General features: G+C 43.7%; 1 protein-coding gene across 1 annotated transcript in view; it reads left to right on the plus strand.

The window, feature by feature from the left end:
- Positions 1-16,577, plus strand: part of rgs12a (regulator of G protein signaling 12a) — a 35,836-nt gene that overhangs the window by 17,018 nt on the left and 2,241 nt on the right. Inside the window, exons 4-17 of the mRNA XM_035675343.1 lie at positions 3,591-3,612; positions 5,705-5,874; positions 6,494-6,586; positions 7,135-7,278; positions 7,927-8,109; positions 8,228-8,378; positions 9,276-9,373; positions 9,614-9,805; positions 10,178-10,251; positions 10,341-10,467; positions 10,915-11,011; positions 11,289-11,347; positions 11,857-11,968; positions 12,188-12,727. Coding sequence (XP_035531236.1) covers positions 3,591-3,612; positions 5,705-5,874; positions 6,494-6,586; positions 7,135-7,278; positions 7,927-8,109; positions 8,228-8,378; positions 9,276-9,373; positions 9,614-9,805; positions 10,178-10,251; positions 10,341-10,467; positions 10,915-11,011; positions 11,289-11,347; positions 11,857-11,968; positions 12,188-12,727 — 2,062 coding nt within the window. The remainder of the gene's footprint in view (positions 1-3,590; positions 3,613-5,704; positions 5,875-6,493; positions 6,587-7,134; positions 7,279-7,926; positions 8,110-8,227; positions 8,379-9,275; positions 9,374-9,613; positions 9,806-10,177; positions 10,252-10,340; positions 10,468-10,914; positions 11,012-11,288; positions 11,348-11,856; positions 11,969-12,187; positions 12,728-16,577) is intronic.

Raw genomic sequence — 16,577 nt, forward strand, 5'->3', positions numbered from 1 at the left:
CTCTCCCTCCCTCTCCTTCCCTCTCTCCGACTTGTACAGACACGGTTTGCAGAGTTTTGGGTGGGGAATGTTCAGGTATGCGTTTGCACACACACACACACATAATCTGCCTGTGTGCTGCTGGTTGTAGCAGACTAGGGAACAATGAGTCTCAAAAAGAGACTTTCCTTCAAGAAGACCTGGAACTTCAGCACTGTAAGTAAACTGTGGTTTGCCGAGCGAGCCTCCTCTTCCTCCGCTGTGTGAAGCGGGGAGACTCCTTTTGTTCAGTCAGCTGTTTTTCTCATTAATCTCCCTCTTTGTCGCTCGTCTCTCTCCCATTTAGAACAGCTGTCTGAAGCGGCAGGGACTCGTGGTTGTTTGTTTGCGGTGCTAGAATCAGCCTTGACTTGTGTAAAAGTTTAGAAGAAGCTTTTCTTTTTGTCTGACTGTGGTAAAAGTGTTGAACGGGGGACATTTCAACAGAGTCTTTGTAGAAGCAACACGCCTAAACAAGCTCAAAGATTAAAAGAAGTCACTTTTAAAAGATGTGAAGTGCACTCTGAGAGGTGTTACCGGGTGACATTAACATTTGTGTGAGTGATTCCAACCGATTTAACACCGATGAAAGTGTGTTTTTGTCGCGGTGGCTCACTTCAGATCATACACATGAATCTGTCTAAGTGTGATCATCTACGTTCCTTCAGCATGTGGTGTCTCAGGATGCCAGACTGTACGGCGTGGGGGCTGTACCACAGTAAAGCTGGAAGAGCGGTTTCCAACTGCAGAGCCAAATCCTGCTCTACGTTTGGAGCCAGGGTACTCGCTGTGACTTGAATTGTGGTTTTGTCCATTTGGTTGATAACAACCTAACGTGGACAGCTTTCAGAGGAGTTCCAGCAGGGAAATGGGATCCCTGCAATTCAGCCTCATATGAAAAGGATCAAAGAGGGCCCGTTGGACTGCAGGGCCACCCATGATGGACCGACTCGTCACCAGAGGTGTCAGCAGTGGAAGGGAGTGTGTGGACAAGAGGTGACGGTGTGCCTGGGTCATCACGTCATTCTCATTGTAGTGGAGCTGAGGGCAAGGAAGCAATAACGAGTTGAGAAACACACGGAGGAATGTGGGCTCTAACCCCTGCTGCCTCACACATACATACAAACATACACACACAACCCTCTGTATATCTGCCAGCTCTGCCTGCTCAACTTCCTTAATGACGTGTGTTAATTCTGTTATTTTAAATGGATAGTCAATAAAATGATTTGTTTAACTTGTATACAGATTATTAACCAACCTTTTTAAAAAATAATAATTTTAATATTTATTAATAACAGACCAAGCAAACATTTGTTGTTTGTTGCTTCCAGCCACCCAAATGTGAGGAGTTGCTACTTTTTCTCAGTTTTATATCATTAAAAACTGAATATCTTTGGGTTTTAGACCATTGGTTCGACAATATAAGCCGTTTGAACGGGTCGTCTTGGACTCTGGGAACTTGAAAGTCAATTTTCTGTCCCTTTATAGCACAGATAATTCATCTGTTATTTGATCAAATCAATCAATACCAACATTTGATAGAGCAAGAAGAATTTGATTTCAATCTAATAAATGATGCTGTTGCAGTTAGTTTTAGGATTTTTCAACATTTCCATTCATTCAAACGTTTTAGCCTTCTTACGCAACTTATGACACATTTGTCACCAACATTATTCTCCTCTGACACAAGCATGGTTTAAAGCAGGTGTTACCTCAACTGTGTGTGTGTCAAGATGACATTCATGATTTCAATTCACTCCCACTCTTATCACATGTCATAAGTGGATGTCTATCATATGTGTCACCAGAAGTCAAATCTCTCCATATAAAGATTTTGAAAGTAGTATTGACTCTTAAAGTATGGATTGAATAGCAGCGAATGCGATTAGTTTCAGCCTGGAGACCTTTTGTTTGTTCCAAAACCGACATTGACGTCACATTGTGTGATGTCTGTCTTGTTCTTTTAAGTGAACCACAGTCACAACACTGTATATATTTAAGGTTTGAGGTTTAGCTGCTTTTAGACCCAAAAGGACAGACAGATGGAGTGGATGTCCCTTTTCTCTCTCTCTCTCTTCTGTTTCGGCTTCATGTTGGTCCTCATTGTACCCACCCATGATTACTGTACACATGCTAACCGCCACAGAAGGGATGGCTTTTGGGTGTTGACTGTATGGGGTTAGACTCTGCAGCAGCAGAGTTGTAAAGAGGCTGTGACAGACAATTAGTGGTTTAGCGGTCTCTGTCTGATAGAGCTTTTACATGTGGTCACTCCCGAAATGGAACGAAAACGTCACATTAGCGCACATGGCCGCGGGTTACGTCCCCCTGCCTTCAGACGACCAGTCACATCAACGGAAACTAAAAAGAGTAAGCCGGTCTGCAACATGTCTGGGCTTGTTCTACGGCTAATTGATCAAGCTGAAAGCTATTAATTAAATCACAGCTGGAAGTCAATGTAGAAATTATACTATGAATGAAATCAGACAAGCTTATAGTTTAATTTTCCTATGTTTCACTTTCAAATATAGCCTCATCCAGGTACATTATCTCTGTTAATTTCATTGTTTTACTGTCCATTATTATGCAATTTTCTCTAAAGCACAAACTGTATTTACTGCTCACACCGAGCCACCAGCCTGGCAATAAGAGCCTTGTTTAGACGTATTATCAGCCTTGAATATTCACACTTTGAAGTGGCAGCTCAGAAAACACTCTTCTGGAAATAGTCTCCCCTTTTCAGATGAATCCTCCAACGCACCGATTTTTTTCTGAGTGTTCTTGGACCGAGCCCGAAGATGCGCCTCTCATATCCTCCCCTGCATTTTAATATATTTGCGACAACAGCCTCATAGTTTGGGATTCAAATCTCTCTTTATTAGCCTAACCAAAATTACGCTGACAGGGTTCGCAGAGGCCCAATGCCGAGCCAGTGATTTCAAGTTCAAGTATTGCCAAGTAAATATTTGTTGATCCATCATAAAATCAGTCATGTGTGGTGTTTCATTTAGCATTACTCCTTGGCTATAATTGCACCCAATTATGGAAAGTTGTCACTGTGAAATTTCCATGCCCACTAGAGGCTGTTTGCCTTTCATTCAAGGGCATCAACACACGCATAAACCACTCATTCCTTAAATCAGCAAGTGAATAGAGGAGCATTACGGCCACTGACGGCCTCTCAAGTCGCTCTGCCTTGATGAGCTCTGATCTTTGTGACTGCAGTCAGCAGGAATGCACACATTCAGGGCTGTGAGGAGGATCATATAAAATGAGGGGTGGGTCCTGCTGTGGAGGTGTGAACAGCTGTGTGTGGTAGAGGCCAGGGGTCCACCCACTTAAAAGTTAATGGTGTTGTGCAAGGACCCGGAGATCCAGCCCTTTCCCACTAGCACAGACACACACAAACACTCACACCCTCACTTACAAACCACAAAGACACACACCTCAGAGCGACGGGTGGGATGCCTGAAGAGACACTGCTATCAGCGCCGGCTTCAGTCTCTTGTCTCAGCACAGGAGGTCATGAGGGCAGCCTCTCACTCATGTCTCTCTTTGTTCTCTTTCAGTCTGCTGCTTCCTCAGATGGCGGTGAGTACAATTCCTTTATTACTACTTTAAAAACACTATTCTCTGAAAGCTAAACAGGATCATTTGATATAAAGGTGTAAAGGAGTTCCAGCTCTGTAGAGGGTACTTAAAAGCTGTTAAAACTGAATTAAATCGCAAGATTTTTCTTAATGATCCCCCCCCTCCCCCCGTTCTTTTTTTTTTACTAACATTTACTCAAATGTTTCAATCTTGGCCAGCCTGCAGTGTTTCTGCCCAGCCTTTTTAGTGTCTGCAATTTTTATTTCTCATTTTCTGCTCTATACTCGACACAGAACTTTGTTGCTGCTCAATAAAATGGTCTAATAAAAAGACTTAGCTGGGATGATGTATTCACTGTAGGCAGCATGCCTCATTAACAAAGGATGTTTGTTGAGCGTGTTTTTGGGTTACAGTCGGGGGCTAGCGTGCACGTTTGTCTGGTCTCCTCTTTCATAGGAGTTTTAACAACATTTGCTAACAGGCTGCGGTGAGGAGTGCAGCTCCGCTCCTTTCACTGTGGATGCAGATCAGACATGCGCGGCTGTTTGCTTTCTAAAACCATCTCATTAACCGAGCAGCACACAATGTGGTGAACACGGATCCCAAAAGCCTCAGCCCTAATACATTAAACCAAGTCCAAACAAGTGGCTTGTCAGCGAACTTTAGACAGCGACACAGAGAAACCAGTCGTTTGGCCTTATTGTATAAGCATAAAATCCCACAGTTTCTCAGATCGCCATACTGAACATAAAGGCTATGCATTTTTAATGACAAGCCTGCTGGTTCAGTGGCGCTAATTGCTAAGTAACTAGGACATACATTCGGTTTCAAAAGGTCATGTAAAGGCCGCCTTATCACAATATGAAAGATCTCACTGTGAGACTGTTAGTGATGTCATGTACTATTTACAGTGCTTTCATTTCACAACCTCACAGTTGAACCTATTTGTAAATCCACACCACTTCTTGTGCAGCTGTATCAGCAAGGTGAAGATATGCTGTACCGTACCTGATCCAGCTAACATTTCTGTTCCCAACAGCAGAGATACACTCTGTTAAAACCAGTTGCCCATGCCAACCAGTTGAATCTCCACAGACTGACAACGGCCCACTGTGACCCTTTTGTTTTCCTTTGTTTTTACTGTGTGTTCGCTGCCTTGCCGGCCCGCAGTTCTAAAGTGGCCATCTGCTGCCACGATAGCAGGTACTGTGCAGGCAGAGGCCCCCCACTTCAGTTCCTGGATCCTTACCCACTCTCTCTCTTTGTGTCCCTTTAATCATCCATGTCTCCTTTCTTTCTCCTTTTATCCTGCTCCCTCTTCTTGCCGCCCCCTCTTTGCTCCTCTTCTGCTAACCGAGTGACGTCTGCTCTTTCTCAGATGCAATCAGATCTGTAGATCTGGTCCACACTTCCCTCACAATGCATTTTGAACTTTGACATTCACTTATTGTGCAGCATTTGCCGGTGAGAGGTGTAGCAAAGGGTGCAATAAAGAGCCAGAACCTTTCTTTTCAACCCCCTTGACCTTTACCTTGTAGTCTAATCCATTTTCTGTTTTTTAATTATGTTGGGTGCAGTAATAGGGCACCTTTTGGCTTTGTCTAGTCCCCCCTCTTTAAACTCCAACAGGATCAAGGCTTTTATTAAACTGCTGGCAAATAATTTTTCTCCCTTTTCTTGCAGTTTCCCTAAGATTAACATGTAATCTTACGGAAAATGAAAAGATTGTAGTGACAGTTTTAGGTTGACTAAGTAGTTGATATTAGTTAAATTAACACTAGAACCATAACCTAATATTGTTCCAATGTTAGAAATGTGCTGTCTATTGTTTTGACTGCTTCTTCTTAGATGAAGGTCTAGAAAAGTCTTGTGTGTCCTTAAATCGATTTAATTACAGCACAGTTATTCAAGCTTGCTAACAAGTTGAGTGAAGATGAAGATTGCCAGAAGAAAAAAAATGCTAAAATCCAGAGGAATATTTAGAAAGTTGATAAGGGCACACAGGAAAACTGCTCTAACACTCCCTCTGGCTGGAATTACCCTTTAACATTAAAGCCCTCCAACCTTTGCGTTCCGCTCTCCCGTCTTGCAGACTACAGTGGGGTCCAGTTGCAGGGATGCTGCAGCCAGAGCAGCCTGAACAGTAATGGCAGTCTTCCAGGAGCGGGCAGCCATCGAGGGGGTCCGGAGCAGCGCGTGGCCAGCTGGGCCGCCTGCTTCGAGCGGCTCCTCCAGGATCCAGTGGGTGTGCGCTACTTCTCGGTAAGAGTTTGTCACATCGATGGAATTGTGCCATACTTTGCCAAACCTCTTACAAATAACAAACGATGTGACGTGCCCTGGTGCTTCCACGTTCTCTGTATTGTTACACTTGTTTTTACTTGTGCTCCTCTGTTAGTGGACAATTATTGCAGCAATTAGGGGCATAAAACGGCTTCATTCTTATACACTGCTACAATTAATGTTTTGCCACGTTAGACCACCTTCCTTCAAGCGTTAACATATTTATACGATGTGGGATAGGTTCGAGTTCAGAACCGGTTCTCAATGTCAAACCTTAGTGAGTACAGGCATCTCATTTATCTTACTGTACCTCCCACATAAAAGATGTGCCTTTGAATTTAGCCCACAACACGTTCAGAAGGCTCAAACATTAAGTCCTGGCGTCCCAGAACCACCTCGCTCCTCACCTTCCCTCAACACTGATCAGAGCTGCACTCGCCTACACTATCCTGCGCCTACACTTACACCAATCTTGTTCACAACATTACACCCAATAATTTCTTCCCTCACTACTGGTCGCAGCAACAACAATAACAGCACAGGGAAGAGGAGAAAGAGGAAATCTAGTTTGAGATTGTAACTTTTTCTGTCTCCACAGGAATTTCTCAAGAAAGAATTCAGTGAGGAGAATATCTTGTTCTGGCAGGCCTGTGAATGCTTCAGTCATGTCCCTGCAACAGATAAGAAGCAGGTAAGTTCACACTATGAAGCCACAGATGCAGTCAGAACTTTTGTATGTATTGTATACTGTGGTCCACTGTGAGTTGGCAGATCATTGCCTAAATGGGGAAAATAAGTAAAGAAAAAGATCATGTGTGATGTGTGCAACTGACATGGGTAAATTACCAGCGTTACTCAAAGTCAACTTCATTTTACAAAGTTCACTCACCTCCAAGTCCTCTGTAGGCTACACGTTTCCCCATCCGGGATCTCAACCAAACTGTACTACTTATCCTTTTCAATGCAAATTGCACTGCACATAAAGGACAGATTTGGCAGGTTTTCCTTTCTCAAATTATTTACCTATGAATTATTCTTACATTACATTTTGTGTAGAAGAATTGAGACCTTCCTCCCAACCTCCCGACCCACAAATGGGTTTATACAGATTAAATGACATCTTAGTGCCCATATAACAGTCGTGCAAAATATATTGATGAAAGAGTAAATAAGAAGACATGTAGAGATGCAATTTTCTACAGTTTTTAATATTCTGCGCCATCAAACCTCTTTTTGCAGCTGTCCCAGAGAGCTGGAGAGATCTACAACAGCTTCCTGTCCAGCAAGGCCACCATGCCAGTGAACATCGACAGCCAAGCCCAGCTGGCCGATGATGTCCTCACCTCCCCGCGGCCCGACATGTTCAAGACGCAGCAGCTACAGGTACTAACAACACAGCAGCGCTGATATCGAGCTTATAATAGAGCTCATGTCTTTGGACACGGCAGTCTGTTGGTTGACTATAATTAGAAGCCTCCACGATTATTTAAATATTTCATGTTTGGTTAATTTTTCTTATTTTAATTATTCACATGTCCCTTGCCAATTTTTTCTGGAGATTCTTATTAGTCGGAGGGATTCTGTGTGCAGTAGTGGGGCTTTGCTCTCATCTAGCCTTTAGTCACTTTGCACAAGCATATTGGTTTTTTTTTTAGTGGCCATCTGGGTTTGTTTACAAAAGGGCTCTGAGCCTTCACTAGAGAGATAAACACAAACTGGCATACACCCACAGAGAATCTAGCGCATACTGTACACATAGACATGCAGTCAGAGATGTGTATATTTTCATCCTGCACGTGATAAAATGTTAACTGTTAAGACACCTGTCATAACATAAGCTGTAACCATATGTTAAACTAGTAGTTTCTTCTCTCTTGTTTCTGTGTACGTTTCATTTTCTCTTTCTCACTCCTTTATTTTTGACCCTACATGCCTCTTTGTGTACCTCTTCCTTCAAAAACCCCTTGTTGTTCTGTCTTCCGCTGTTTGTTTACTCACAAACACCGCTCTTTTTTCCCTCCACGTCTACAGATCTTCAACCTGATGAAGTTTGACAGTTATTCGAGATTCCTCAAGTCCTCACTTTACCAAGAGTGTGTGCGAGCTGAGGAGGACGGACAACCCTTGCCGGACCCCTACCAGATTCCCTGCAGTCCTGCGCCCTCGAAACACAGCGCCAGCTCTGACCGCTCTACCCTTTCCACTCCGAAAAAGGTGCCGCTGTTGCTTTATGACTGCACCAAAAAGAGCTTTTTATTGAAATGTGACATTGACATCGTTCATCAGCGAAGTACGGCTGGTAAAATCTTTGTTTTTGCTCTCCAACCAACAGGAGGCCAGAAAGCATAGGTCGGGGAGGTCACTGAACGAAGACAGCAAAGACGAGAGCGCCGACAAGAAACGCAGCATCTTCTTCTCGTGGTCCCGCAACAGGAGCTTCGGCAAGGGCCCAAAGAAGAAGGACATTGGAGACATTAACCTCGGTAAGAAATCCATTAGCAACCCTGTTGCCTTCTGGTGACTGAGTTCCCCCGTTGTTTAAAACTTTTGCAACACACAAATTTCCAAAGTGCTGATGTGTCCTTGAACAAGACACCAAATCGCTGCCAGTTCCAGAGTTAGCATGAGCTAACAGGCGGGGGAGGCATGTAGAAACACAGCTGCCCCGCAGTGATCAAAGTATTACACACACACACTACTGGTACACTGGCAAAAACATAGTTGTTGCAACTCAGGGATTTTGGCACACTAAAGAGAGTATTGTTCACATAGAGTCAGTGTTTTAAAGGTGGGAAAATATCTAAATGTGGTCCTGTGAAACTATATGATTATTATAATATGATAATAGAGCTTGCATTTTGTCTTATTTTAAAGGCTACAATTGACCAAATGTCATTTTTAGACTAAGCTTAGTTAAATACATTAGTAATGATAATTCATAATTTTTTGTGTTTGTAAATATCCTCTGAACGCACAAGTAGTAATACAAGTATATAAAATATTGTTTATATAACAGATAAACAATAAACACATAAAACAAATACAATTTGGCATAGTTATTAATCATTATAAGTTGAACCTAATAGTGCGTTTCAAACTGGTGCTTTTTCATAGATCTCTCTAACTGACTGTAGCTTTACTTAAATTTAATACAGCACCTATTGTTTATTTACAAATATCTTGTTTGATGGCATACACCTTCTCGCCTGCCAAGATTTTGTGACAAAAAACTACAACCATAAATCAAAAACAATTGTTATTAGTCATGTTACAGCTTAACAGTCTCTGTGTCGCATATTTTAAGTGTCATTTAATGTGAGTAGTGTGCAAATGTCTCTTATCTGCATGAATTCAACATCCTCTGTGCTGTTTTTTTGCAGACTACTGGGGCAGTAATGGGCGGAGGGAGTCCCAGGGCTCCTTGTCGTCCGGTACCAGTCTGGAGATGGCCACTTCCTGCTCTGCTGGCAAGATTGAGGTAAGATTCCTTTGGACGAATCACCATGGCAACACAGAGCCCAGTGTCTAGTGAAGCTATCATAATAGGCCGGAGTTGTTTATTTTTTATTTATTTTTTACTTGTCAGCCCACTCATTTTTTGTTTGTGGACGCCAAACGTAGCTACAGTTACAACTGAATCTATGTGTACATCACACTGGAAAGCCATAACCCACTTCCTCTTGTTAAATTAAGCTCTTTTTTAATCATGTTTCCGTAGTCTGATAATCGCCACTCAGTCGGAGTATGGGAACGCTCCCCCAAACACTGCAACGTGATGCTCCCCGACGGTTCCTGCTCTTCTGTTACTCTCCGGCCCAGTGCATCCATAAGGGAAGTCCTCCAAGATCTCTGTCACAGCATCAACGTCAACATCGCTGCTGTCGACCTCTTCCTGGTGGGAGGGGAGAAGGTGAGGGAGGCAGTCACTGCCAACAAATTTACTGACAAATGAACAGAACACCTGCTGCTGATACACCAGAGAGCAGAACACTGCTGCAAGCACCTCTTGAATGAATTGAGTCAACCCTCTGTTTATTATGAATCTAACTTTGGTCAATACAGCACGACTACACTGACCATTTAAACATGCTCATTTTGTGAAGAGTCATTGTTGGAAGTTGAATGAAAAAAGCTGAATTCAACCAAAGCGAATTGAAAAGATTACAGAGGACTAAAGTGGAGAATGTGTCTTTTTAGTTGCTGTATAAGGGTGCTACAGTATGTGGTGTTTTGGGGGCTTTATGTGTTGCTAATGTGTTGTTTCATGCTTTTTTCCCCATAGCCTTTGGTGTTGGACCAAGACTGCATGACCCTCTGCTCACGAGACTTGAGACTGGAGAAGCGGACCTTGTTTAGGTATGAACGATCGATCGTTGTCAGTTTCCCATGAATATCACATTTTCTGTCCATGCTGACATTTGCCTGTGCTCTTCCTCTGCTCCTAGATTGGACCTGGTTCCCATTAACCGCTCTGTGGGGCTGAAAGCCAAACCTACCAAACCAGTCACTGAGGTCCTGCGCCCCGTGGTGGCCAAATATGGTCTCCACCTCAGCGACCTTGTGGCCAAAATAGTAAGTTGTCCCTGGTAGCTACAATGGCCTTAATCTTTTTGAAGCTCCTGTGTGTCCGGAAAGGAAGCCCGTGCAGTGTGTGACAATGCCACAGGGTGGAGTATCATGGTTAGGGGAGGGAAGCCGCATCCTTTTCCATCTCTACACAGTGGTTAGCGCTCTGACTCAGTCCAGCCTCCGAAGATGGAGCACCAGGGCTATAATTAAAAATGACGACAGTCCTCAAACATGCCGACTCGTTACTCCTCCCCTAAACCCCTGCCAGATGATTTATTTTAGTCCCGCGGGCTTCTAGGCATTATAACTGTATTATACAGTAGGCCAGAGCTTAAAGATGGTTTATAAGTTAAGGAAAGGCCTGTGGACAGCAATATCCCGGAGAGAGAAATTGTATTTCAACAGGGGAAGATGGTAACATGTCGAACATATATTTGTGTGTCGTGTTAGAGCGGAGAAACTGAGCCTTTGGACCTGGGTGCCCCCATATCGAGTTTGGACGGCCTGCGAGTTGTGTTGGAACGAGCAGACCCAGCTTCAAACAAAGGTAAAACACTTGAACACAATATATAAACCACTAATAATTACAAACTGACCAAAAATAAGAACAATACGTTGTTTTTACCACCTTTCCTTACACTAGTTTCCAAAAACATATCTGTCAAATAATGTCCACCTCCTGTATTCCACTGATTAACATATTTATAAGTTTTACAGCACTTATGTCTAAAGTGCCCCCCCCCCCTCTCCCCTTATCCATTTACTTCATTTCTCAACCTGATGAATATTTCATGTGCATCACTCTCTTTCTCTCTTTCAAACAGACAAATCAAAGTCTTCCTCCTTAAAAGGCCACCCTCCAACCAGGAGCTTTTCTGCCACAGTAAGTACTTCGACGCCGGCTTTATTTTGCGCATCGTGTCGCCTAAAAGTCCAGACGTGGTGTTTTGTGCTTTTCTATTGCTGTGCTGCTTCTGCGCCATTCGATATGATTTAATAGTGGCCCACATGAATCTTTATTAACATTTTCTAGCCTTGACAAGCTTTAAATTGGTGTGTATTTCCTGATTTTTTTTTTTTTTTTTGGTATTCCTTGCCCTAACACTGCTTGTGCTGACTCACTCGCTCATGTTTCTCCATGCTTCATTATTGCACCATATGTAGGCAGATAGCACTTGGTTGAGATACTAGCAAGGTCAGAAAAGACACAGAGCCAGCAGATGGACCAGGCTCATCTTTACATGCGGGTCCTCAGTAAATATGGACACTCTGCTCAGTTGGATGCTTGGCAGTTCATGCTTAGCCTCCCCCATACGACTCCCATCCTCCCCTCCCCTCCTCCCCCATCCCTCCATCTCCTAACAGAGTGCATTGTTATTGTTGCATCTGCAGGGAGATGAGAGGTCAACACCAAAGGACTTTTCTGTGAGAGCAAGTGGACCAGACTCAGCACTCCCAGGGGAAAAGAGAAAACAGAAAAAGATTAATATAGATGAAGCTGAAGGTAAATCCCCCTTTTCTTTTCTTTTATTGACTTGTTGGTGGATTTCTTAGCTTCGCTTTGCCTCAGGACTAACTGCTATCTTGGGCAGCTCTGGAGGGTTATTTTCTCTGTCAGGTGTGAGGACGCTCTGCTGCATGTTAAACCCAACTCAATCCTTTCTTCCAGGTGCTCACCTATTTGGAAAGTTTAATGAGGGAACTTGTTTGATGTGTTTTCCAGAATTCTTTGAGCTGCTGAGCCGGGCACAGAGCACCCGAGCCAACGACCAGCGCGGACTCCTGAACAAAGACGATCTGGTGCTTCCCGACTTCCTGCGCCTGACTCCACCCGGCCTGGCCTGCTCCACTCCTGACTCCCTGAAACCGACCCGGGAGAACGGCATCTCCTCACGGGGGGCCCTTACTTCCAGCCTTCGCTCAGAGAGCCTGGACTCCTCCCTTAGCTCCAGTGCAAATGGACACTCCGGGACCAGGCGGTGCCTGTTGCCCCCTCCTCGCCACCCGACATTTGGCACCCACCTGTCCCCCATCTCCCGGCCCTCAGACACCCGGCCAAGCCTTCGCACTGTTGAGGAGGACGTCCACACTGACCTCACCCTCGTGGGGGAAGGCGACATCAGCAGCCCCAACAGCACCCTGCTGCCTCCAACGCCGTCCCCCATGCTGTCCTTTGAGAAAAGCCTGCCTGAAGCCAACTTCACCCCGCCGCCACCCTGCTCCAAGTCTAAAGACGCAGGTGGAGAGGGAAAGTCCAGTTCAGGTATTTCTACAGTGTAACAAACCAGTGCTCCGTGTGTCTGCGTGTGTGTCGTATGTGCATGTGTGCGCTCTCTCCCCAGTGGTCTGAACCCGACCACCTTCATGATCAAACTCCCTCTACACTGACTCTGATGCACTTTAATGACAAATTGATTTTGACTCTTTCTCAGTTTGCCAATCATTTTCAACTGATTTGTTTTATTAAACTTAGAAAAACATGTAAATGTAAATAGTGATGTGTATATTTTGTTCAGTGAGTAAAGTTTACTTGTTCACTTCCCACGCCACAAATTGTTGGGTTATGACTGGGATTTGTTTATTCCAGTGAAATATTTAGTTTATTTTGTAGTTTTGGGTGCATGAGAATGCTGATGTAACTGATTGCAGAGCTTATGAAAATTATTAATATATGCATAATGCATACGGATTAACGATCAATATTTGACAGTACTGTAGCCAGTGAATGTTGTACTGAAAATGATAATTCAGAACAACTCAACAATTGAAAGTGACCAGATTAGCAGCTGTGTTTCCTGCTAATAATGGGTTCATTATGTACAATTAGAAAACATCGTAGCAAACCAGACCCCTGAAAATTGTTCTACAGTGTCGGCTCTGCGAATGCTCAACAGTCATCACAAAACAAATGCTGTATTCCTCTCCATCCCACCACCTTTAGTCAAGAGCAGTTCAACAATGTCAATGTCAAAAGGCTGGGGTTTGTTTTTTTTCTTATGCAACTCTCTAAAACTGGTGAGTCATTAAACAGTGTCAGCTCCTGCTGTAGCAATTTGAGCAATGGTGAAAATAATTAGTCAGTGGAGAGCAAGTGCTCCTTAGCTCTGGTGACATTGTTGAATTGCTTGTCATTCTTTATCTGGGTCATTCACTCCCTCTCTAGATGCCTGTTGTAGATAATCACTGCCAATAAACTCTGTACCTGTGATTGAGTAGATCTAATAAATGTTAGAATTGGAAATCACTCTCGTCTGTCTTTTTACACGTTTGTGAGTTTTCTCTCCTCCACCTCCTCCTCTTCCTCCTCCTCCTCCTCCTCCGCCTCTCCTCCTCTCCGCCTCCGCATGCCTTCCCCCGTTCTCCCATAGCTGCGTCTCATTTTGTCTTGTGGCTTCTCCCTCTCATCAGCTCCCACTCCTCTGTGTGCTTTTCTTATGTGCGCGCTCGTTCCAGGGTGTCGATGCTCGCTGTGTGTGTGTGTGTTTTTCTGGCGTGTTCTGTGCGGTCTTGTTGAACGTCGCTCGGTCTACCTGCTTGGTGTATTGTTTCTTGATGGGGGTCCCTGCTCTGTTGTGTGTAGCTTCAGTGTGGCATTGTGGATCTTTTGAGCCTGCCTTCTGTTTAACTTGTGTGTTTTCAAAGCTTGCCATCGTGGTTCACTGTGTATGGGATTCAAAGGTCATTATAATCTCCTTGCAGATGGATTTCATTTTCTATTTCCCAGCGTTTAATTGTCATTTCCCCCCACTGTGAGATTTTAAGGGGCATAATGAAGTGGTGCATTGATTTGTTATGGTGATGGGTTTTTCTACAGGAAATTTGACACTTCCAGAGTTGTCAGAAATGTATAAACTGATATGTCCAATTAGAGGCAACACATTTAGATTCTTGGCTTCAAAGAAAAACCCAGGAAGCCTTCGTTGAAACACTGTGAACTCTGCAGAAAGAGACGATAATCCAGCTCAACGTGTTTCCAGCTCAACAACAAAGCTGATGAGTATCTTGCACTTCAAAGCACTTTATGGAAGGGGTACGGACATGCTCGCCCTGACCTTGCTGCCTTGTATTAATAGCAGGGCTTTAATGTAAGGTGATATGTACACAAGATGATGAGGAGGAATCGAAGCCTTTCAGCTCCTCCACAGGCTCGCTCCTCTTTTCTGGTTGCTAAGTGCATCAGCCTGATTCTTCCCACCACCGGGCGCCATGGTAACCTTATCCACGAGTTGACTGAGCTACAGATAGAAACTGTCACTACAGGTTTGCATCTGTCTCTCTCTGCCTCTCTCTTTCTCCCACCAGCTAAAATAGAAACACAGCTATGATTCGATATACCCATATTTTTGACACTGTCGTCCGCCTCGGAACGGCTCATTCTGTGAGGGATCTGCAGACGTGGAGATGCTTGCGAGTCTGCACGCCTCCACTTTTTTAAAGACTATAAAGTTGTTACATTTGAGTTTGTGTTGAAAGTCAGGCTTAATACTGTGTTTTAGAGACTAACACCCACTGAGTAAGTCAGAATTCATGAGTGCAAACAAGTTAACAGTGGCTCAGTAGCAATTATCCTCTTTTAGTGTGTCAATGTGCTTGATTTCAGTCAGTGCAGACTTACCCCTCCACTTTGTGTGTTGCTGTTAAACTGACGCCCCCTGCTGTTCCAAAGGAATAGCTATAATTGCTGCTGAGATAAATCAAACTCCATTCAGTTTGATTCTAAACTTACATTGCCACAATAATAGCACAATTGCCATAAATAACCAACTGTACTGTAAAAGGAACGAAAATGTAAAAGTACAGCTGCTTGCTCGACTTTACACGAGGTTATATTGATGAAAACAATACTATTTGGGGACTTCATTGTTCCCTCATATAGTTAATGCAAAATCACCAAACTATATAAGTTAATTAATGTATTTAAGGCACACATTGATTGAGTTTACAACTTCTCTTGCACCATAAACCTATATAACCTGGCATCAGATAAAGAATTTGCATCTAAAACTCTCTCTGAGGCTCTATGGCGAGGCATATAACAGTAATTCTGGCCCTGCATGTAGTTTACCGCATTTAATTTGCAGATCAGGTGTAAATAAACCTCTAAATAGACTGCTAAAATCACAAGCAGAAGGGCTTTAGTCTGTATCCAGAGGCCCAGTCGAGAACTGCTGCTCTGTGTTACCGTGATCATTTCCTAATCATGGCAGTCTGGCAGGCAGAGATAAAGATATCCACTAGGGGGCCACATCACACAATGTAACTCCATTCATATGACACTGATTTGAACTCACTGCATGGGGTTCTTTAGTTCGGACAAGAATAAAGCTGTTCTCTTCATAAACGAGGCTGAAAACGAAGCCAGAAATTGTAAAAAATGATTAATTCAGGAAGTTGAGAATTCCCTCTCTGCAGTCAGGGTCAGAAGTCAGTTGCTCAGGTTTTAATTCAGAGGACAAGTTTGGCTTGTATAAATAAGATTAAAGGATTCCTGGGAGTAATCTACAGACAGCCAGGCTATCTCCAAAAAGTGCCCTGTAATGACTCAGCAGTACACCTGAGGGACCACATGGCTCCATTTGCCTTCAGGCCCGCTTCACTTTCTTCCTCCTCGAGTCTGTGTGTCAACCCTCAAGGCTGGCAGCCACTGACCTGGGGCCAGCCTTATCATCCATCTGGCGGTTGGAGGAGGACTCGACGCAGATCTTTGGCAGTCAGCCTCTCTCGGTGAGGCCTGTAGCTGGGTCCGTTCCAGTATGGCTGGTCCGTCTCAGCTCCCGGCTGCTGTCACAGCTGTGGACAACACTCACCACAGGAGGCTTGGCCATGTTAAACGGCTGTGTCAGGGCATCATTTTTACATGTCACAGAGGATTCAGCAGGCTTGAACTGAGAAATTATGTATGGGAAAGTTGTATGGGTAAATGATTTGGCTTGCTGATAAGGCAAGATGTACAGAACCATTGATATTTAGATTTTAAAATAAGATTGCATAAGAGTTATGACTGTGCGGCTCAATAAATTAATTTACTGGTAAAAATACTACATTTATATACATTATATATATATATATATATATAATGTATATAATGTGTATATATGTATATGTGTGTGTAT

This window comes from Morone saxatilis, unplaced genomic scaffold (genome assembly GCF_004916995.1).
Source record: "Morone saxatilis isolate NCDOM2014 unplaced genomic scaffold, NCSU_SB_2.0 Contig4, whole genome shotgun sequence".
Lineage (NCBI taxonomy): Eukaryota > Metazoa > Chordata > Actinopteri > Moronidae > Morone > Morone saxatilis.